Genomic DNA, 23,985 nt, shown 5'->3' on the forward strand with positions numbered 1-23,985 from the left:
AAACCAAGGTTAGTAGTACCTTTTAGATACCTAAAGATTCTCTTAACAGCAGTTACGTGAGTTTCCCTAGGATATGATTGGAAGTGAGCATATAAGCAGACACTGAATAAGATATCAGGTCTAGAAGCGATTAGATATAAAAGAGATCCTATCATACCTCTGAAAAGCTTTTGATTTACCTTACTGCTTACCTCTTCTTTTCCATAATACATGTTAGATACATTAGAGTCTTTGCTAGCTTACATTCTGATAAGTTAAACTTCTTCAGAAGTTCCTTTGTATATTTGCTCTGATGAATATACGTTCCTTCTGAATGTTGATCAATCTGGATTCCCAGAAAGAATTTGAGTTCTTCCATCAGGCTCATTTCAAATTCTGCCTGCATTGACTTAGCAAAATCCTTGCACAACAACACATTAGCAGAACCAAAAATAATATCATAAATATAAATTTGCACAACCAGAATATCATTCTTAAAGGTTTTGCAAAAGAGAGTTGTTCCCAGATTCCCTCTAGTAAAATTATTTTCCAAAAGAAAGTTACTTAGTTTATCATACCAAACTCTGGGAGCTTGCTTCAGACCATATAACGAATTTTTCAGTTTAAATACAAAATCAGGATTTTGAGAACTTTTAAAACTAGAAGGTTGATGCACATATACTTCTTCAAAAATATATCCATTCAATAATGCACTCTTAACATCCATCTGATAAAGGATGATGTTATGTTTCACTGCAAATAAAATTAAAAGACGAATAGACTCTAACCTGGCAACTAGAGCAAAGGTTTATGTATACTTTATACCTTCTTACTGAATATAACCTTATGCTACCATTCGAGCCTTGTTTCTGACAACCTCGCATTTCTCATTCAGCTTATTTCTGAAGACCCGTCTGGTTCCAATGACATGGAAACCCTTTGGTTTCTGAACAAGATCCTAAACATCGTTTCTGGTGAATTGATTCATTTCTTCTTGCATATCTAAAATCCATTCATTATCCAGAAGAGCTTCATCAATAAATGTGGGTTCTGTCAGAGATACCAAACCTAGAAGAGTCTCTTCAGAAGGTTTGAATAAAGATATTGTTCTGACTAGAGCATTCTTGTCTCCCAGAATTAATTCTTTAGAATGAGGAGTTATTAATCTACTATTCTTCTGATGAGTTGGACCAACGATAGCTAATGGTTGATTCATTTCTTTAGATTCTTTAGTTTTTTCTTCTGATTCTTTTTCTCCATAATCAGTATCCTTCGATTCTGAAAGATTGATCTTTAAATCTGCAAATTTCTTAACTAGCTTTGACTTTTCAGGATCAAGCTTATCATTGAATCTAACATAAATTGATTCCTCAATAATTTGTGTTTCTGTGTTAAATATTATGTATCCTTTAGAGCGTTCAAAATATCCTAACAATAAACACTTATGTGCTTTAGAATCAAACTTGCCAAGATTCTCTTTAGTGTTCAACATAAAACATTCACATCCAAAAGGGTGAAAATAAGAAATGTTTGGCTTTATGTTCTTCCATAATTCATAAGGAGTCTTACCCATAATAGGTCGAATAGAAATCTTGTTCTGAATATAACAAGTTGTGTTAACTGCTTCTGCCCAGAAATGCTTAGCCATGTCAGTTTCTTAGATCATGGTGCGAGTCATTTCTTGCAAAGTCCTATTCTTCCTTTCTACAACTCCATTTTGTTGTGGAGTTCTAGGACAGGAGAAATCATGGGAAATACCATTTGAATCAAATAGATTTTCAAAATATTTATTTTCAAATTCCCTACCATGATCACTTCTGACTTTGACTATTTTGCAATGTATTTATGTTTGCACTAGTGATAAGAAGGTAAAAAGCAGAGAATGTGACTCATCCTTGTGTTTCAAGAACTTTACCCATGTCCAACGACTGTAGTCATCAACTATGACCAATACATACTTATTTTCATTGATAGAAGTAGTTTTCACTGGTCCAAACAAATAAATATGTAGAAATTCTAACGGTCTAGAGGTATAAACAATACTTTTTGCTTTGAAGGATGTTTTAAAAAACTTGCCTTTCTGACATGCTTCACAAAGAGCATCTGAAGCGAACTTCAGGTTGGGTAGACCTCTGGCTAATCCAAGCTTATTTAGATGAGAAATCCTTCTCATGCTAACATATCCCAAACGTCTATGCCATACCCATTTCTCCTCATTAACAAACATTAGACATTTTAATTTTTGATCTTTAAGATCAGAAAGTCTAATTTTACAAATGTTGCTCTTTCTCTTTCTGTTAAAAAGGATTGTACCATCTTTCGGAATGTCAGCCTTACACGACTTTTAATTAAAGATGATATCATAACCATTGTCACTAAGTTGACCAATAGACAATAGGTTATGCATCAGACCATCAACTAAAAAAAATTAGTAATAGAAGGAAGTTTACTGTTACCGATGGTTCCATAGCCAATGATTTTTCCTTTCTGGTTCCCTCTGAAACCAACGAAGCCTCTAGGCTTAAGTTCTAAATCTTGGAACATAGACCTTCTTCCCGTCATGTGTCGTAAGCATCCATTGTGCAGGTACCATGACTGGTGTTTCAGCTGAGCTGTTAAGGATGTCTACAACATAAGTTATTTTATCCTTAGGTACCCATTTTTTAGGTCCTCTCTTGTTAGTTTTCCTAGAGTTTCTTACAACTTTGTGTTTTTTAGCAGAAGGATAATCATGAGGAATTTGTGCATGATACTTGGATTTCATAATTGAGTTGTTATCCTTTGTATGTTTATGTGTCCGTGCAGAAATATCAAGCTCAGTGCCAACAAGCACGAAATGCACATAGAGAGGTTTTGGTTTTACCTTTTGACTTTCGTCAGGTTTTATAGATTTTGTACAACCTAAACGTTTCTTGCCATTTCTGCTAACTTCATAGATAAAGTAATCCACTTTGCTTCTATCTATACTTTGAGTCAAAAAGTACTGGAATGTTCTGTCATATCTAATGACGCAATCAGTACCAGAAGCTTCTGAGATTATTTCCTCCTCTAGTTTTGAAGTTTTGCTTTTCAAAGCAAAGTTGTTACTTTCTATAATTTTTCATTTAGATAGGAAATATCTTTCTCAAGCTCTCTCCGAGTTTCAGAAGCAGTTACTTGGAATTATTTAAGGTCCTTGTATTTACCCTGAAGACTCTGGTACTTTTCTAGCATTTCAGAGAGACATGATTCAATATCAGAACGAGATAGGTTAGAAAATACCTCTTTAGAATCGGAGTCGGATTCTGATTATGATAATACCTTGTCTTCTTGTTCTTTAGAACTTGTGAGATCCTCTGTAATTGCCATCAATGCAACATTGACTTTTTCTTCGTCAGAATCTTCTTCTTCATTCGTGGAGCATGTTCCCGCCGTAGAAATTACTAACATTCGTGGAGATGTTATTCCAAATTCAAGGAGATAGAAATCATGCTTTATCATACTCAAAGGGAAAAAAGGTTTGCATTTTCTGTCTAATACTATTTTTTGGGTACTAATGTTTTCCATTTGCATGACAACATATTATTGTTCAGTGAACCAAATACAAGCTTTCACTGCATCACTTTGGCATCACGGTAGAATTCCAAATTTATCCGCTGGATTTGGAGAGTTTTGCAAGTTAATGTTTAATTGAGGAGACAATATGTAATAAATGATTGAAGCATAGTTGAAGAAAATGATGATAATTTTTGATCCAAAATGTAATTTATTTGTTTGGAAAAAACTCTTGAGAATTTTTTTTTATGAACATTTAATTTCATTTTTTACTCTTGATTCAATATTGTAGATAATTATGAGAATTTATCATAATTAATATAATTCTGATTTGTATTTATTTACTGTGTACAATTTAAAAATATATATATATTAAGATATTTTTTTATTAGTTATAGGTATAATGAGGATCAATTATTCCCCTGAATTCTTAGGTCATAGAATTGATTATAGGATCAATATTTTTACTATTTATTCACTCTTTAGCATCATTCAGAATTAACTAGTGAATACAATCTTCACTTTTATGCATGGTATCATAGTTATATCTGAGCCATTTGTAGCCATTCACTTCAACCCTACCATGTCTTCATCTTCTAAATCCTCTTCCTCCATAATGGAGACTGGTACATCTATAATTAGTCCTACTGAACGAACAAATCATCTTCACCTTTCTATCTTTGGCCAAAAATTGAATGGTCAGAATTTTTAGAATCGGGGAGGATGATTAGCAATGCTAAGGATAAGGAAAAGGATAGACTATATCTCCTTCAAATCAAAGATATCAAAAGTGGGACATCAATAATATATCAGGGAAGTGTTGTTCTCTGAAATAAAGAGGATTTGATTTTATTATGACATTTTTTATTAGGTCACCCCAATTTTTTGTACTTGAAAAAAGTATTTCCTTCATTATTCAATTAAAAGCTAAGGAATCTACATTGTGAAATTTGCCCATTGTCTAAATACACTCGTATAGCCCTCACCCTCTAATCCCTTACAAATCATCTAAACCATTTTCGTTAGTACATAGTGATGTGTAGGGGCCCTCTAGGATCAACATCCTTATTGGCCACAAATGGTTCGTCACTTTCATTGATGACCATACAAGAGTTACTTGGATATATCTCATGAAAGAAAACTCAGAAGTGAGAACAATATTTTAAACCTTCCACAAAACGATAAAAATCCAATTCCAAACTGATATTAAGGTTCTTAGATCCGACGATGGTTGTGAGTACTACAAAGCTTTAGGCTCGCATCCTTTATTGTGTTCGACCTGACTTATATTTTTATAGGTTTTTGCGGGCGCAAAAGTTTACATAAAGTTTTGTATTTTTAGATTTAAAAGGTGCAGTGTCTGTCCCGCCCTTACTTTTAGTGCGGGGCGAATCAAGATTTTAGCCTCGCACCTTTAATTATGTCTGTCCCGCCCCATTTTTTACGGGCTTATACGACGTGGGTCTAAACGGAGCAGACATGCTTGTTTGCCACCCCTACCAAAGTTCTTGTGCTTGCAATCCCTCACGATGGCCTCAAATGTGCCAAAACAATATAAGGGAGAAGTTGTCCTATTTTCCACCTACCTTATTAACCACATGCCTTCCAGTGTTCTCGAATTTGACACCCCTCACTCAACTCTAAAAAACTCATATCTAATCAACAAAATCTTCTCTCTGTTCCCCTAAAAAAATTGGATGTTCAGTCTTTGTCCACAACCTTTATCCCCATTGTAGCAAACTTGATCCTAAGATCATTAAATGTAGCTTTCTTCGCTACTCTCCTCATCAAAAGAGGTACAAGTGTTAGTCTCCTATAAACATAAATTTCTACCACACAATACATGTGACATTCTTTGAAAATAAATCTTATTACCTCAAAGTTGGTATTCAAGGGGAGTAACCACGAATATGGACATAATCCCAACTTTTGGCTGAACTATATATTGCCCAGACCGAACCCAAACCCGTTGAGCTTATTCTGACTGAACCGAATCCTACTTCCCATGTTGAACCATACCCTAAAATAACCAAAAAAATCCCAAATCGAGCTCACTCTCGCTGCCTTGACAGAACCTATCCAGATAGAACCCAATATTCCTTATTTTGCCAAAGAATACCATGTCATAACAAATGGTGTTGCCCTTGAAATGGCCCAGAAAAATACCAAATATGACAGGTTTATGCGAGAAAAAGGAATACTCAAAAGGAGATAGAATCAATCGTTTCTCCGACGCTACACCGAGAATTCAACCAAACTCTAGAAGATAAAATTCCCTTAGGTAACCCCTTTCTCAATTCTGAATTTTTTTATGATAATATTGATGACCTTGATATTCCTATAGCCTTATGAAGGGGTGAGAACTTTCACTCACTACCCTATTGAGAGATATGTGCCATATGGAAAGTTGTCACAAGAATACAAATCATTTTTCGTATCTCTTGACAACACTATGATAACTAGGAACATTCAAGAAGCATTCCAACATACATAATGGAGCAAAACAGTAAATGAAAAAACTCAGGCTTTGATAAAGAATGGGACTTGGGAGATTACTACTCTATAAAAAGAGAAGAAGAAAAATTAGATACAAGTGGATATTCTCAATCAATAGGTACAAGTCTAGACTGGAGGAAAAGAGTTCACTGAATCGTATGGTGTGGACTATTAAGAAACTTCTTCTCTTGTGGCTAAACTCAATTTAGATTGAGTTATTTTGTCCTTGGATGCAAATTTGGAGTGACCGCTACGTCAATTGGATACAAAAAAAATCCATTCTTGAATGGCGAACTAGAAGAGAAAATATATATATATATATATATATATATATATATATATATATATATATATATATATATATATATATATATATATATATATATATATATATATATATATATATATATATATATGCATATCCCACCAGGACTAGAATCACCCGACACTATGAATAAAGTGTGCAGACTCTGGAAATCATTTTGACCTTAAACAATCTCTGAGAGCTTGGTTTGACAGACTAACTTAAGTTGTCAAGAGAAACGGGTTCACTCAATGTTAAACATATCATACAATGTTTGTCAAACATTCAAGAAAAGGCAAGATAAACTTGTTCATTGTGTATGTTGATGACATTGTGATAACTGGGGATGGTAAGAAGCGAATTGAGCGCCTGAAGGGGGTTCTTGGCTAGAGAATTTGAAGTCAAAGATTTAGGAAAACTCAAATACTTCTTGGAAATTGAAGTAGCACATACAAGGAATGGAACTTATGTGTCCCAAAGTAAGTATACAATGGATCTTCTTAAAGAAACCGGGATGCTTGGATGCAAAGCAACCAACACACCCATAGAAGTAACAAAAGGAAGCAAGTTCAAAGAATAAACCGTTCTAACTGAGACAGATAGGTACTGACGCTTAGTGGGAAAATTAATTTATTTGACACACACTAGACCAGATATTAGATTTGTTGTAAGTATGGCAAGCCACCATATGTTAAATTCCACATAGGCAAATATGACAGCAATAGATGGACCTATAATATCTTAAAGGTACTCCCGGGAAGGGGTTGTATTTCAAGAAAAATACAAAGAAAGGAATTGAAGTCTAGACGAATTTAGATTGTGCAGGATGTACCGTTGGAAAATATATTATTTCCGGTTTTATTATTTCCTTTAATACTACCTTTATTTTTGTTTATTCTCCATTAAGGAGAAAATTAATTGTAATAATTGTATCTTCACTATATAAACCAGCCTAAGACTGACGAATAATATATAACAACTTTTACCTATTTTTTTCAATATGGTATCAGAGCACTGAGTTAGGGTTTACCGTAAAATTTTCCTCAACCTATTTTTGTTGGGATTGGGGTTACCATAAAGCTTTCCTTAACCTATTTTTGTTCGACCCGCTTTCTTACCCAACCCGGTTCACATACCTGTTTAGCCTCATATGGCGAATAACAACAACAGGTGGCCTTCCCCATCATATGCCTACATCAGATCCAACCATGGTGAACAACCACAACCTGAGTCGGGCGTCAGCCGCAAAAACAGTGGTGGCCACGAAAACGGCGTATGAGAGGAACTGTCGGTGGTCATAAACAATGGCTAATGACGACAATAATGGAAACAAGAACGACATTGTTTTTTGTGACAATTATTCCAACATAGGTGGTAATGATCAAAAGGGTTCCTCATACTCCCTCAAGGTCAATATCCCTAAAATGAATGGGAATAACTATAATGAATGGGCTCAAATCGTTTGGTTGGTATTGGATAGCAAAAGGAAACTTGGTTTCTTAACAAGAGCAGTAGCTGAACCGGCAACAGGAGACCCTCTTTATAAAAAATGGAAGTCGGAAAACTCCTTGATTATTGTGTGGCTGGTAAGCTCTATGAAAATTGGAATATGTAAGCCTTACATGTTCTTACCTTCCGCAAAGGATGTGTGGGAAGCTGTTAAGGAAACATACTCTAATATTCAAAACTCCTCTCAAATTTTTGGCTTAAAATCAAAGTTATGGCATGCGAAACAATGTACAGGAGTGTAACTGCTTATTACAATGAGTCGTTGACACTGTGGCAAGAGTTAGATCTCTGTTACGATGACAATTAGAGGTGTACAGAAGACAATGTTTTGTTTTTAAAGAGGCAAGAAAATGATCATGTATTCATGTTTCTCAATAGGCTCAATAAAGACCTTGATGAGGTAAGAGGTAGAGTTTTAGGAAAAGTACCATTGCCAACTCTTCGTGAAACTTTTGCAGAAATAAGAAGGTAAGAGACACGACAAGAAATTATGATGGGCAAGACACCATGAAGCTCTAAATCTGAAGGCTCAGCTCTGACTACTAGGAACCTTGACGAGGGAAGAAGGTCAGACAAAGTTCCTTGGTGTGATCACTGCAAGCGCGGATAACATACATGTGAAACTTGTTGGAGGCTCAAAGGAAAGCCTCCTAACTGGAAGAAGAAAAGGGGTTGTGCATTTTAGGATAGTAATTCTGATCAAGGGCAGCAACCCCCTTTGTCTCGGTTTCCACTCACTACATAGTAACTAGATAGACTGTACAAACTCCTCGAGTCTCCAACCCCTTATTCTCTATAACAATAAAAGGTAATTCTACATTTTTTAATGTCAGTCTCAGTCATACTTGGATAGTAGATTCAGGTGCCTCCGATCACATGATAGGTGAATCTATTTTGTTCTCTTCATATACTCCATGTGTAGGTAATCAAAAAATAAAAACCGCAGATGGTTATTTTCCAGCCATTGCAGGTAAAGGGTCAGTTGTGTTGTTTCCAATGTTAACTCTTAAAAATGTCCTTTGTAACACCCTTCTAAAATATCCCAAATATTTAATTAAAATAATAAAATATCAATCATAGTAATTATGCCATTTAAGGGTGTCACACAATATTCCACACCATTCAACAATATAACGGTCATGCTCTTTTATTAATTCAAAACCTAAACATTTGCATAAAACGCAGTGGATATAAATTTCATCAATCATGTAAAACATTACATGTAAAATGGTTCACAACCAACAATAAAACATTTAAAACAAGTTAAAACATCCCATCCCGATGTTACATCTATCAGAGCACGACCCACTAAGGAGACTACACTAGACTCCAAGCATTAACTTCTACTCAACTCATTGCTCGTTACCTGAAAATAGTTGTAAGGGTGAGTTCCTCAATCAATATAATAAGCATTATAAAACATCATGTCATGTTAAGTAATTTAACACATTAATCACCCTAATCACATAACACATTCAGTAACGGTACATCAACTCAAACATCATATTCAATACCGATGGAAATCATACTCATACTCAATATCAACACAAACACACGTATAATATTGGAATACATCCATTCATATTATACGCCATACACATTTTATGCAATGAGACTCCATGCATGCGGTACCGACTATTCGTGAACATATAGTTCAACTTCACCGACCAAATCCAGGTACGGCTACCAAGCTCACTAGTCCCACTCATTTGAGACCTAGTGACTCACATCACTAATTCCTCACCATGGGAATTAGCTACCACCCCAAGGGCCATGCTATGCACGTTAATCACCTAGCATGCAAATATCAACAACAGTCCAAAATGACTAACGTCACTAATTCCTCACCATGGGAATTAGCTACCACCATAAAGGCCACAATATGCATGCTAATTCACCTAGCAATGCAACATCATCAACAACAATCTACAATGGACCTATGCTCACACTCTAAGCCATAAAACAGTCCATACATAATTTCAGACATGATCAATACATTCACAACATTATGCATATCATCATACATCATCAACATATTCACCACATAATCATATCATGTCATACCACATAATCAATCACAGCATTAGCACACTCTACTAATGCCTATACTACTCAAAACAACGGGAAATGATCCCTAATATATCATACATTAGCTGAATTACGTTACTCAGCTGAACCGCTAAAAACTGCACAACAACAGCTCAGGAAAATCACAACCCTGCCCATACGCGTATTGCCTATGCCCATACGCGTATGGCGCATTTCCTCGCCAACCCATACGCGTATCATCTGCCTCATACGCGTATGCTACGCGTACCACTCTCCCATACGCGTACCAACAGAGACAAATCTACGTTCAAAATATCATTTTCCTCACCCATACGCGTAAGGCCTCATCCATACGCGTACCAGCCATCTCATACGCGTATTGCCTAGTGCCATACGCGTATGACCAGAAACCAGAATTTCCAGATCTGCAATGGCTTTCTCTGCTACGAGATCTATCCAATTCAACCTTCCACAGTCCAAATTTTACACACAATTCATTCATATCATCTAACACGAATCATACATTTTCGATTTCATAAATTGCTAACCTTTCTACCTCTAATTCCTACGAATTTCTTCAATTATAATCCAAATTTCGTTCATCCCAAAAGTTCACAAATTCATCATACATCATTCAATCAGAGGCAAATCAATGGTTTCTCACTACCCATCACATATTATCCCATAATACCCATTAATCGATGATAAACCCCCCTTACCTGAGTTAATCCGGCGAATCCTGCAGCTTCAAGTTCTTCCTCTCTTCAACCCTTGTTCTCTGGCTCTCTTTGCCCTTTTCCACTCTTCTGTCCCTTTTTCCTTTCCACGTGAAAAAAAATAACCTTTTTACTAAATGGGACCTTTTCTAAATTCCAACTTTTTTCCAATAAAATAATAACCCAATAATAATAATAATTTCAATAAGAATATTCCAATTATTTAATTAAATTAATAAATATATTATTAACTTAAATTAAACAATTATCTTGTTTTATCGGGGTGTTACAACTCTCCCCCACTAAAAGAGTTTTCGTCCTCGAAAACATACCTCAAGCGAATAACTCCGGATAAGACTCCTTCATCTGACTCTCAAGTTCCCAAGTCACATTGCCACCTGCTGGTCCTCCCCAAGCTACCTTTACCAAGGCAATCTCTTTACCCCGCAACTGCTTCAACTCTCGATCCTCAATCCTCATAGGTGATGTTTCAACAGTCAGGTTATCTCTCATCTGGACATCATCTACTTGGACCACATGCGACGGATCAGGAATGTACCTCCTCAACTGAGACACATGAAAAACCTCATGCAAATTCGCAAGTGACGGCGGTAAAGCGATACGATAGGCTACCTCCCCTATCCTCTCCAAAATCTGATAAGGACCAATAAATCGAGGTGTCAACTTCTTCGGCTTCAAAGCTCGACCAACCCCAGTTATCGGAGTAACACGAAGAAACACATGATCTCTTTCTTGAAACTCAAGTGACTTCCTCCTCTTGTCGTGATAACTCTTCTGACGACTCTGAGCAATTCTCATCTTCTCCTGAATCATCTTAATCTTTTCCGTAGTTTGTTGAACAATCTCCGGTCCAACCACAGCACTCTCACCGGACTCATACCAACATAAAGGTGTCCGACATCTCCTACCATACAAAGCTTCAAACGGTGCCATACCAATGCTCGAATGAAAACTATTGTTGTAGGTAAACTCAATCAAAGGTAAGTAACAATCCCAAGCACCTCCCTTTTCCAAAACACAAGCCCTCAAAAGATCCTCTAGTGACTGAATCGTCCTCTCAGTCTGACCATCAGTCTGCGGATGATATGCAGAACTCAATCTCAGCTTGGTTCCCAAAGCCCTCTGCAAACCTTCCCAAAACTTCGATGTAAATCTAGGATCTCTGTCCGAAACAATACTCGACGGAATACCATGCAAACTTACAATTTTCTCAATATACAACTCAGCTAATCTCTCTAACGGATAATCCATTCTGATCGGAATGAAATGAGCCGATTTCGTCAATCTATCGACAATCACCCAAATAGCTTCAAAATTCTTACTTGTCCTCGGTAAACCAGAAACAAAATCCATACTGATACTATCCCACTTCCACTCTGGAATAGCCAACGGTTGCATTAGCCCAGACGGCTTCTGATGCTCAATCTTTGACTTCTGACAAGTCAAACAAGAATAAACAAAACTCGCAATTTCTCTTTTCATTCCCGGCCACCAAAATAACTTTTTCAAATCATGATACATCTTCGTAGCTCCAGGATGAATACTCAAGCCACTACGATGTCCTTCTTCAAGAATACTCTTCTTAAGTTCGGTAACATCCGGAATACACACCCGATTACCAAATTTCAAAACACCATTCTCATCAACTCTGAGTTCACCACCTTGACCTTGATTCACTAGAGTCAACTTATCAACCAAAAGCACATCAGATTTCTGACCTTCTCTAATCTCATCCAGAATACCACTCGTTAACTTCAACATTCCCAATTTAACACTATTGTGAGTACTCTCACACACCAAACTCAAGTCTCTAAACTGCTCAATTAAATCCAATTCCTTAACCATTAACATAGACATATGCAATGATTTCCGACTCAATGCATCAGCCACTACGTTTGCCTTACCCGGATGGTAATTCAAACCAAAGTCATAATCCTTCAGAAACTCTAACCATCTCCTCTGTCTCATATTCAGCTCTTTCTGATCAAACAAATACTTTAAACTCTTATGGTCACTGAAAACCTCAAATCTCGACCCATACAAGTAATGTCTCCATAACTTCAGAACAAATACCACAGCTGCCAACTCTAAATCGTGCGTCGGATAGTTCCTCTCATGAACCCTCAGTTGTCTCGAAGCATAAGCTATAACCTGCTTATTCTGCATCAACACACCACCCAAACCCAACAATGAAGCATCACAATAAACCTCAAATAGTTCTGACGGACTCGGTAATATCAAAATAGGAGCAGTAGTTAACCTTCTCTTTAACTCTTGGAAACCTTCTTCACATTTTGAATCCCAAACAAACGCTTGCCCCTTTCTAGTCAACATCGTCAACGGTAACGCCAACTTCGAAAATCCCTCAATGAACTTCCTATAATAACCAGCCAATCCAAGGAAACTTCGAATCTCAGCAACAGACTTCGGAGCTTCCCACTTAGACACCGCTTCTATCTTAGAAGGATCAACAGCAACACCACCTCTTGAAATCACATGACCAAGAAAACTCACCTCTTCTAACCAAAATTCACATTTGGACAGTTTAGCAAATAACTTCTTTTCTCTTAGAACTCCTAAAACCACTCTCAAATGCTCAGCATGCTCTTCTTCAGATTTCGAATACACCAAAATATCGTCAATAAACACCACAACAAACTGGTCTAGATACGGATGGAAAATCCTATTCATATACTCCATAAATACTCCAGGTGCATTAGTCACACCAAAAGGCATCACGGAATACTCATAATGTCCATACCTTGTTCTGAAAGCAGTCTTCTGAATATCCTCAGTTTTCACACGTATCTGATGATATCCCGATCTCAAATCTATCTTGCTGAACACACTCGCACCAACCAACTGATCCATCAAATCATCAATCCTCGGCAAAGGATACCGATTCTTGATCGTCACTTTATTCAGTTGCCTGTAGTCCACACACAACCTCATAGTACCTTCTTTCTTCTTAACCAACAACACTGGTGCACCCCACGGTGACACACTCGGACGAATAAATTTCTTATCCAACAGATCCTCTAGCTGACTCTTCAATTCAGTTAACTCAACAGCAGACATACGGTACGGAGCCATCGATATCGGTCTAGTACCAGGTACCAAATCAATCGAGAACTCAACTTCACGCTCTGGTGGCAATTCATTCACTTCTTCCGGAAACACATCAGGAAAATCACACACCACGGCTAGATCGCAAATCACCAGTTTATCTTTAGCCTCCAAAGTCGCTAACAGCATAAACAACTCTGCCCCACCTGCTACTGCCTCATTCACCTGCCTCGCTGATAGAAACAAACTCTTTCCTTCCTCACTCTCAGAAAAGATCACAGTCTTATCAAAACAGTTGATAGAAACTCGGTTAAACACCAACCAGTTCATACCCAAGATAACATCGATCTGCACTAGTGGAAGACACACTAGGTCCATCCCAAAGTCTCTACCAAAAATACTCAAAGGACAATTTAAACAAACTGAAGTAGTAGTCACTGAACCCTTCGCAGGAGTATCAATCACCATACTTCCACGCATCTCAGATATCTCTAACTTAAGTTTCACAACACAATCCAAAGATATAAAGGAATGAGTCGCACCTGTGTCAATAATAGCTACAAGAGGAAAGCCATTAATATAACACGTACCTCGGATCAAACGATCATCTGCAGCAGTCTCAGAACCCGATAAAGCAAAGACCTTGCCTCCCGACTGGTTCTCTTTCTTCGGCTTAGGACACTGTGGACTAATATGACCCAACTCTCCACAGTTGAAACAAGTCACAGTCTTCATCCGGCACTCTGCAGCCAAATGACCACCTTTTCCACACTTGAAACACTTCTTCTCAGTACTGGCACACTCATGGAAACGATGTCCAGCCTGACCACATCTGTAACACTTAGCAGGGGCACTGGAGTCTCCCCCACTAGGCCTCTTCATCCCACTCTGTCTCTGGAAACCTTTGCCAGCTGCATACGGTTTCCCACGATCATTCTGATTCTTGCCTTTCCTATCAACCCTTTGCTGATAGCTCTCTGCTCTGGCTTTGGAATCCTGTTCAAAAATCCTGCAACAGTCAACCAAGTCAGAAAACACTCTGATCCGCTGATACCCAATAGCCTGCTTGATCTCGGGACGTAACCCGTTCTCAAACTTCACACACTTTGAAAATTCTCCAGTAGCCTCGTTATAGGGAGTGTAATACTTTGACAGCTCTATGAACTTAGCAGCATACTCAGTAACAGACCGATTGCCCTGCTTCAATTCCAAGAACTCTATCTCTTTCTTTCCTCTGACATCCTCTGGAAAATACTTCCTCAGGAATCTCTCTCTGAACACCGCCCAAGTGATCTCAGCATTCCCAGCAGATTCCAACTCAGTGCGGGTAGCAACCCACCAATCATCTGCTTCTTCTGACAGCATATGCGTACCGAACCTGACCTTCTGGTTATCGGCACACTCAGTCACTCGGAAGATCCTCTCTATCTCCTTCAACCACTTCTGAGCACCATCTGGATCGTATGCTCCCTTGAACATTGGAGGATTGTTCTTCTGGAACTCACTCAGTTGACGAGTAGCTCCCATTCCCACAACATTCGGATTTCCTCCAAGTACTCCAGCTAGCATACCCAGAGCCTCAGCAATCGCAGCATCATCTCTACCTCTTCCAGCCATCTCTATTCTGAAAACCCAACAAACTAAAACAATAAGTACTGATAGGGTTACACAACACCTATCTCGTACAGGGGAAACAGAATAATTACGACTCGACTCGACCGACTATGCTCTGATACCACTAATGTAACACCCTTCTAAAATATCCCAAATATTTAATTAAAATAATAAAATATCAATCAGAGTAATTATGCCATTTAAGGGTGTCACACAATATTCCACACCATTCAACAATATAACGGTCATGCTCTTTTATTAATTCAAAACCTAAACATTTGCATAAAACGCAGTGGATATAAATTTCATCAATCATGTAAAACATTACATGTAAAATGGTTCACAACCAACAATAAAACATTTAAAACAAGTTAAAACATCCCATCCCGATGTTACATCTATCAGAGCACGACCCACTAAGGAGACTACACTAGACTCCAAGCATTAACTTCTACTCAACTCATTGCTCGTTACCTGAAAATAGTTGTAAGGGTGAGTTCCTCAATCAATATAATAAGCATTATAAAACATCATGTCATGTTAAGTAATTTAACACATTAATCACCCTAATCACATAACACATTCAGTAACGGTACATCAACTCAAACATCATATTCAATACCGATGCAAATCATACTCATACTCAATATCAACACAAACACACGTATAATATTGGAATACATCCATTCATATTATACGCCATACACATTTTATGCAATGAGACTCCATGCATGCGGTACCGACTATTCGTGAACATATAGTTCAACTTCACCGACCAAATCCAGGTACGGCTACCAAGTTCACTAGTCCCACTCATTTGAGACCTAGTGACTCACATCACTAATTCCTCACCATGGGAATTAGCTACCACCCCAAGGGCCATGCTATGCACGCTAATCACCTAGCATGCAAATATCAACAACAGTCCAAAATGACTAACATCACTAATTCCTCACCATGGGAATTAGCTACCACCATAAAGGCCACAATATGCATGCTAATTCACCTAGCAATGCAACATCATCAACAACAATCTACAATGGACCTATGCTCACACTCTAAGCCATAAAACAGTCCATACATAATTTCAGACATGATCAATACATTCACAACATTATGCATATCATCATACATCATCAACATATTCACCACATAATCATATCATGTCATACCACATAATCAATCACAGCATTAGCACACTCTACTAATGCCTATACTACTCAAAACAACGGGAAATGATCCCTAATATATCATACATCAGCTGAATTACGTTACTCAGCTGAACCGCTAAAAACTGCACAACAACAGCTCAGGAAAATCACAACCCTGCCCATACGCGTATTGCCTATGCCCATACGCGTATGGCGCATTTCCTCGCCCAACCCATATGCGTATCATCTGCCTCATACGCGTATGCTACGCGTACCACTCTCCCATACGCGTACCAACAGAGACAAATCTACGTTCAAAATATCATTTTCCTCACCCATACGCGTAAGGCCTCATCCATACGCGTACCAGCCATCTCATACGCGTATTGCCTAGTGCCATACGCGTATGACCAGAAACCAGAATTTCCAGATCTGCAATGGCTTTCTCTGCTACGAGATCTATCTAATTCAACCTTCCACAGTCCAAATTTTACACACAATTCATTCATATCATCTAACACGAATCATACATTTTCGATTTCACAAATTGCTAACCTTTCTACCTCTAATTCCTACGAATTTCTTCAATTATAATCCAAATTTCGTTCATCCCAAAAGTTCACAAATTCATCATACATCATTCAATCAGAGGCAAATCAATGGTTTCTCACTACCCATCACATATTATCCCATAATACCCATTAATCGATGATAAACCCCCCTTACCTGAGTTAATCCGGCGAATCCTGCAGCTTCAAGTTCTTCCTCTCTTCAACCCTTGTTCTCTGGCTCTCTTTGCCCTTTTCCACTCTTCTGTCCCTTTTTCCTTTTCACGTGAAAAAAAATAACCTTTTTACTAAATGGGACCTTTTCTAAATTCCAACTTTTTTCCAATAAAATAATAACCCAATAATAATAATAATTTCAATAAGAATATTCCAATTATTTAATTAAATTAATAAATATATTATTAACTTAAATTAAACAATTATCTTGTTTTATCGGGGTGTTACATCCTTCATGTTCCAAATTTATCTTGTAATTTATTGTCCGTCAGTAAATTAGCCCAAGATATATATTGTCAAACTAATTTTTTCCGATCTCACCGTGTCTTTCAGGATTTGAACTCGAGGAAGATGATTGGAAGTGTTAAGGAGGTTGGAGGACTCTACTACCTTGACATTGGATCTGCATCACAACTACCTTAAAAAACAATAAGTTTCTGCTTTGAGTCTTTTTCTGTTTTGAATAATAAATATGACAACATAATGGTACGGCATTTAAGATTAGGTCATCCTAGTTTTCGTTACTTAAAACACTTGTTTCCTAAGATATTTCACAATAAGAACTTTTATTCGTTTAAATGTGAAGCATGTGAGTTTGCAAAGCATCGTCATTCCTAGTTTCCAATACAACCTTATAAACCATCAAAACCTTTTTCTATTATTCACAGTGATGTCTAGAGACGATTTAGTGGAAATGACAAAAGTAAAAGAGAAATCGGCAGTAGACTTTGAAATCAAGGACCTGGGATTCATGAGATATTTTCTAGGTATGGAGGTTGCTCGGTCAAAGAATGATATTGTGGTTTCACAACATAAATATATTCTAGACTTGTTGAAAGAAACATGAACGAGTGGATGTCGTCCTACAGATACCCCTATGGATCCTAATGCTAAACTTTGGGGAGAAGGTAATGTTTTTGTTGATACTGGCAGATATCAGAGATTGGTTGGGAAACTGATTTATTTGTCACACACTCGACCTGATATTGCTTTCTCAGTTAGTGTAATGAGTCAGTTTATGCATTCTCCTTTCGAGGAACATCTTGAGGCATTATATAGGATACTGATACATTTGAAGGGAAATCCTGGAAAAAGATTATATTTTAAGAAGATTGGTGAAAGAAATGTGTCTATCTTCACTGATGCCGATTGGGTAAGTTCAGTCACAGATAGAAGATCAACATATGGATATTGTACCTATGTTTGGGGTAATATTGTGACATGGAGGATCAAGAAACAAGGACTTGTAGCAAGGAGTAGTGCAGAAGCCGAGTTTAGAGTCATGTCTCAAGGTATTTGTGAAGGATTATGGATCCTTAGAATCCTAGAAGAACTTAAGATGAAAATTGAGCTTCCATTGAAATTGTACTCTGACAGTAAAGCTGCTATTAGCGTAGCTCATAATCCAGTTCAACATGACAGAACCAAGCATACGAGATTGATCGATACTTCATAAAGATGAAGTTAGATGCGGAAATCATATGTCTACCCTTCGTGATTTCAAGTCAGCAAACTACGGATATCCTGATCAAAAGTTTGGCAAGACCTACTTTTGAGTATTTGATAGACAAGTTGAGCATGATAGATATCTATGCACCAACTTAAGGAGGGTGTTGGAAAATATATTATTTCCGATTTAATTATTGTCTTTAATATTATCTTTATTTTTCTTTATTCTCCATTAAGGAGAAAATCAATTATAATAATTGTATCTTCACTATATAAACCAACCTAAGGCTAACGAATAATATATAACAACTTTTACCTATTTCTTCCAATATATGCTTTTGATAGAAAATCCACATCATATTATTGTTCATTTGTATGGAGAAACATGGTTACATGGAAAAATAAGAAGCAATCTATGGTAGCTAGAAGTAACGCAGAGGCAGAACTAAGAGCCATGACAATAAAAATATGTGAAGGAGTGTCGCTAAAGAGGATGCTTGAAAAGTTGAAAATTTATTACAACAGTGGGGTCAAAATAATGTGTGACGATAAGGTTGTGATCAATATGGCCAATTTGAAATGAATGTGACAAGACATCTAAGTTCAACCGACCCAATTTCCTATGTCAATGCTCAAAAGAATTCAAGATATTATTATAAATAAGAGATAAATGATTAGAAATAAACTAGAGTCACAAAAAAAATCTTTTCACTTTAGGACCATTTGTGATCACTTTCCTTGACACATGCTCCTCCAGCAGACAACCAACAAAAAAATTAACATTGCAATTATTATCCACCAACTCACAAACATATAATAAAGTGGATGCGAAACTATGTGATACAAGCACATCATGAATATTAGAGTTGATGTCATCAACATTAGTTATATAGCAGATTTTTCCATCAACAATTTGGATTTTTGTATTACCACAATAAAAATATAAATCGTGCAAATCTTCAGAGGAACCCGTCATGTGACTAGTTGCACACAATTAGAAAACCATGGACAAGAAACATTACAAGACTTATCTTGAATTCCCAAAGCTGGAAGTACCGTTTGTAGAATTATTTTAGACGGAAGAGCACCACCATTAGATGCATCATGAATGAAAGGATCAATTGTAGACATGGAGGTCATGGAGGACATGTGAGACACTCTAAGATAATACGATCATGTTGCTTGCAACAATTCCAAACTTTTCTTATTGCATCTACGAGTTTGTTTGCAAGATAAGCATTGGACTTGTCGTGTTTCATCATTAACAACTCCTATTCAACAAATCACCTATAACAACCTCAAATTTTAAAAGAAGCTTCATAAAATATTGAGCATGGCTAAAGGTATTGTAGACTTTTGTGATAGTCGCAAGGGAAGCCTTGGGAACATCAACATGGATAATAGGACATCAACATGGATAATAGGAGAGTGTTATATCACCAAATTCAAAAAATAAAAATAATATCCTTGAACAAGCAAATTATCACGTTTGTAATTATCTATTTCTAACTTCCATTTTAAAACTTTTGGCTGCATTGTTCTGATTGAAAAGGAGTGCATATTATTGATCATATGAGGGTCAACGATACTAAGAACCCATGTGATAATTTGAGCTTTTTTAGTTTCTCGCACATTTAAAGTTGTTTTCTCTATCAGTGTCTTAAAAACATCATTCAAGGGACTCCATATTCCTTTCTCTTTGACATAGTTTTTAAATTGAAAATCTCAAGTTGGATAATTCTTGTCGTCAAAATGGACACAAAAATAGTCTCTTTCTTTTTCAAAAGCCACTAATTGAATGTTAGCAAAAATAAATAAATAGAACTTGAGGACAAAAATTAAGATACTGTTTTTGTTTCCTGCTTCCTCTCAAATGTTTTTCTTGTTTCCTCTTTGTTAAACCCCTCAGCTATCCATTGTTTAATTAGCATCATGGTTTTAACTACATAGTCTTCAAGATATACTCTAAAGTATAAGAAACCTTGTTTTAGATTGTAAAATAAATCATGAAATTTAGAGCCTAAATTTTTGATACAACATATAAACTTGGATTATTGTCCAACTCTGAGCTTAAATTTTCAGTAAACCTTTCCCATTGAAGGGAATCTCTTTCTTGGTAGATAAAAGACCAGCAATAGCCACAATTGCTAGAGGAAAAACCTCATATATTTTTAACAATTCAGGAAGATACACTCATTAGATTTTTAGGACAGTCCTTTCAACTTTCAAAGTCAAGGAATGCCTTCTTATAAAAAAGTTCCAAATTGCATGATTCCAAGGTTTAAAACTCATGCACTTGAACAAAAGAAAATCTCTTGCAAGACACGGCAACATCAATGTTCCTAGTTGTGAATGATACCCTACTTCCTTTTTAATTATCAGTTAAACACAATTCAAACTCTTTCAAAAAATGTCCATGCCGCACATCATCAAACAAGGTGACATACCTTTTATTTCGCAAGTGTCTCACTTCATCAATCTTCGATTCTTTATCCATTTTTGAAATTTCTCGAGGAGGATTGTCCCCTTTTTATTTGTAAAACTTCTGTAACAAGTCTTTCAAAAACCCTTCAACCGAGTATGATCGAGAAAACTATGATCCATACACGATAAATATCGAAGTGGCCAATAGCCTCCTTGCTGTCAAAAACTTTTTTTTGGCAAGAATCGGAAATTTTTGTGACTACAGAAGAATCAGAAAATTTTAAGCAATTTCACGTGTCAAAAATCAACCATATAGATTGGTATTATTACATTAATTTAGGAGAATAATCTACAGATCAAGCTTTGTTGAGAGATAAAATAGTTACTTAGGTAAAATAAAAGCAAAGTTCTTATCAAGAGATTAAGTCATGTGTACTATGCAATTTAGTTTCGTTCTTCTGACTTGTATCACCAGAAGAAATGCGGTAGAAATCTGCAAGGTAAGCCAAAGCTTCTGAGTTGCTGTTACATACCTTCCACAATGATGCAACCTCTCCTTTAGAGACAGTTCCCCAATCCTCACAAACATCTAAAAAGTCGAGAAGTTTTGAGTAAAATGAATCGTAGTTCATCAACAGGAAGGGAACAGGATGCTTTGATCCGATTCGTTCTAGTTGAATTAATGCGAGCATCTCGAACATCTCGTCTAGAGTACCAATCCCACCAGGAAGGGCAACAACAGCCGTTTTATCTAATGGATTGTTTCTCACTACAGCATCGACCAGCCCGTGCTTCCTTGCAGAGAAAAACCTGAACTTAAAACAGTCTAGGAGGTTATTAGCAGTCATATTTATTTTGGATCATCTCCTATTTTAATGTAATATAAATATGATCCTGAGTCTAGACCGGTCGGGCCAGATTTGGCCAAACCCGATACTTTATCCAAAAAAGTTTCTTTGATTCGAGCTGAGTACTCAACTCATAGTTTTTACTAAAAAAAAAAACAATGTAATGATGATCGAGTCGGGTTCATGGGTCCTAAAGTTAACAACATAACTTGTTCCTAAAAAAATTGTGATTAAATCAAAACACTTATGCTACTTAAATAATTGAAGCACAAATAGCATACTCAAACAAATATACTCAAATTGAGGGGGGAAATGATGTCATTATGTCGAGTTGAGTGACAGGTTTGACATTCTAAACCAGTCACCCGAACCAAACACATTCAGGATTAATCTGATTGGGTCAAACATATCCGAGTTTGACCTGATCTAGGATGGGGTTCAAGTAAAATACAGATTCGATCGAGTTGGGTCAGTCACAAGATGTTGATCGTATCAACCCGTACCTGTGTATGTATACCCCTAAATCCCGTTGGAGGGAGAATGCCACTTTTTTTTTTACTTTCATCTTTTGTTACTTTCAAATAGGAGAGGATCCATATTCAATATGAATAAGCTATAAAGCAAGGGTAGTGGATCACCTGCAAGTAAGGTAGTTTTCTGCGGGTAAGTATGGATGAAAGTTGGATGATGTCCATTCCCCGGCTTCTCTTCCTATCTTGAATCCGCCAACTGGTTTTCCTGCCAGCAGAGCACCTTGAGTAACAGCATCCATTAGTCCCGGTCCAGCCCCCGACCATGTAGTGCATTCCAAAAGACTTGCTATCTGCAAAGAAATATGTATATAGAAAAAGAAAAAAAAAACATATCTTCTAGAAAAGAACTTTTCCACTTTCTCAATAGACAATAAACTTAATTTAGTACTAATATGAATTTTCTTAATTATCATGATTTAGTCAACAAAATCCTATATTTACTTGCCTCTTTAGCCAAATGTTGTGCTTGTACATAATGCGAATGGGTGGAGTCCATTCTAGAGGAACCGAGATAAACAATTCCTCTTCCCAATCTGTTAATGAGTTCATAACATTGATTGATCTCTTCTTTAACCTGTAATAATATATATTTTTTAAATGATTGAGAAGAACTAGAGAATAATAGGTGTGTTAGTGTTACCTGATTTGGGCTCTTCCTGTCATCAAATTGAATCGATTCTTGCTTGGATACAAAAATTGGTGTGTGAATATCCTTATGGTTTGAGAAGTTGAAAGCAAGGGTGTTGTTGTTCTTGTGATGTGTTGTGGAGTTGATTAATCTGGTTTGATGAGTGGTTCTTGTGAGCACAATTTCGGAACCAAATGAAACTGCAAACGAGAATCCCATCATTGAGAGTTGAGAATTGAGATTCTCAACGAAAGGCTCAGACCAAGGTTTCTTTATTAGAACTAGACACTAACTAACAAGCTTTATGTCTTCTTATGGGAACACAAACAAAATATGAATCATACGATACAACCCCTTAGTTTGCCGGTTTGGGGAGGAGAAGAGAAGAGACGACAACTTTGAAAGAGTAAGTTAAAGTTGAGTAATTTTTTTTGTTTTGTTCGGAGATGTATGATAATTAATGTTTTTTAACGTTTTTCTTTTCTTCATGTCATTTTATCCTTTTTTTTTTTTTTTTTTTTTTTTTTTTTTTAGCAATTTTAACTTATCCACTTATTACTTCAGAATTCATGTTTCACTTGTATGATCATCTCATATTACTGATAACTTGTTATTATTCATTGAACTTATTTCGTAGCATCTCCAATCGTCTAAGTTGGGTTATCATCATGATAAACTCGTTTCTTTGTAAGCATTAGTGACATCTTTTTAGATCTATTGTGGATTTTCTCTCTAGTTAATCATTTCGTCAAAGGATCTGCTAAATTTTCATCAGTGTGTACATGATCCAATCCTACAGCTCCTTTAGAGATACAATTGTCATAATCCAAAATTTGTCATATTTTTTCTTTTTTTACCCGACTTACGGCTTTATTCATC

The 23,985-nt window shown here is 36.6% G+C and overlaps 1 protein-coding gene across 1 annotated transcript; it reads right to left on the reverse strand.

The window, feature by feature from the left end:
* Positions 1 to 21,392: 21,392 nt before the first annotated feature.
* Positions 21,393 to 23,570, reverse strand: LOC127084811 (probable cytokinin riboside 5'-monophosphate phosphoribohydrolase LOGL3). The gene is made up of 4 exons (XM_051025326.1): positions 23,119 to 23,570; positions 22,924 to 23,052; positions 22,584 to 22,768; positions 21,393 to 21,907 (listed from the first exon to the last, which is right to left on the reverse strand). Exons 1-4 carry the CDS (start codon positions 23,326 to 23,328, stop codon positions 21,511 to 21,513), a joined length of 921 nt encoding a protein of 306 aa, XP_050881283.1. The 5' UTR covers positions 23,329 to 23,570; the 3' UTR covers positions 21,393 to 21,510.
* Positions 23,571 to 23,985: the final 415 nt, after the last annotated feature.

The sequence above is a fragment of the Lathyrus oleraceus genome, chromosome 5 (assembly GCF_024323335.1).
Source record: "Lathyrus oleraceus cultivar Zhongwan6 chromosome 5, CAAS_Psat_ZW6_1.0, whole genome shotgun sequence".
NCBI classification, from domain to species: domain Eukaryota; kingdom Viridiplantae; phylum Streptophyta; class Magnoliopsida; order Fabales; family Fabaceae; genus Lathyrus; species Lathyrus oleraceus.

Excerpts from the sequence above, each read along its gene's own strand:
- LOC127084811 (XM_051025326.1), bottom strand. The coding sequence starts at position 23,328 with ATGATGGGATTCTCGTTTGCAGTTTCATTTGGTTCCGAAATTGTGCTC. Across the intron at positions 23,053-23,118 it reads ACAGGAAGAGCCCAAATCAG|GTTAAAGAAGAGATCAATCA; the intron begins GTAACACTAACA and ends ATATTATTACAG. Across the intron at positions 21,908-22,583 it reads GAAAACTACCTTACTTGCAG|GTTTTTCTCTGCAAGGAAGC; the intron begins GTGATCCACTAC and ends TTTTAAGTTCAG.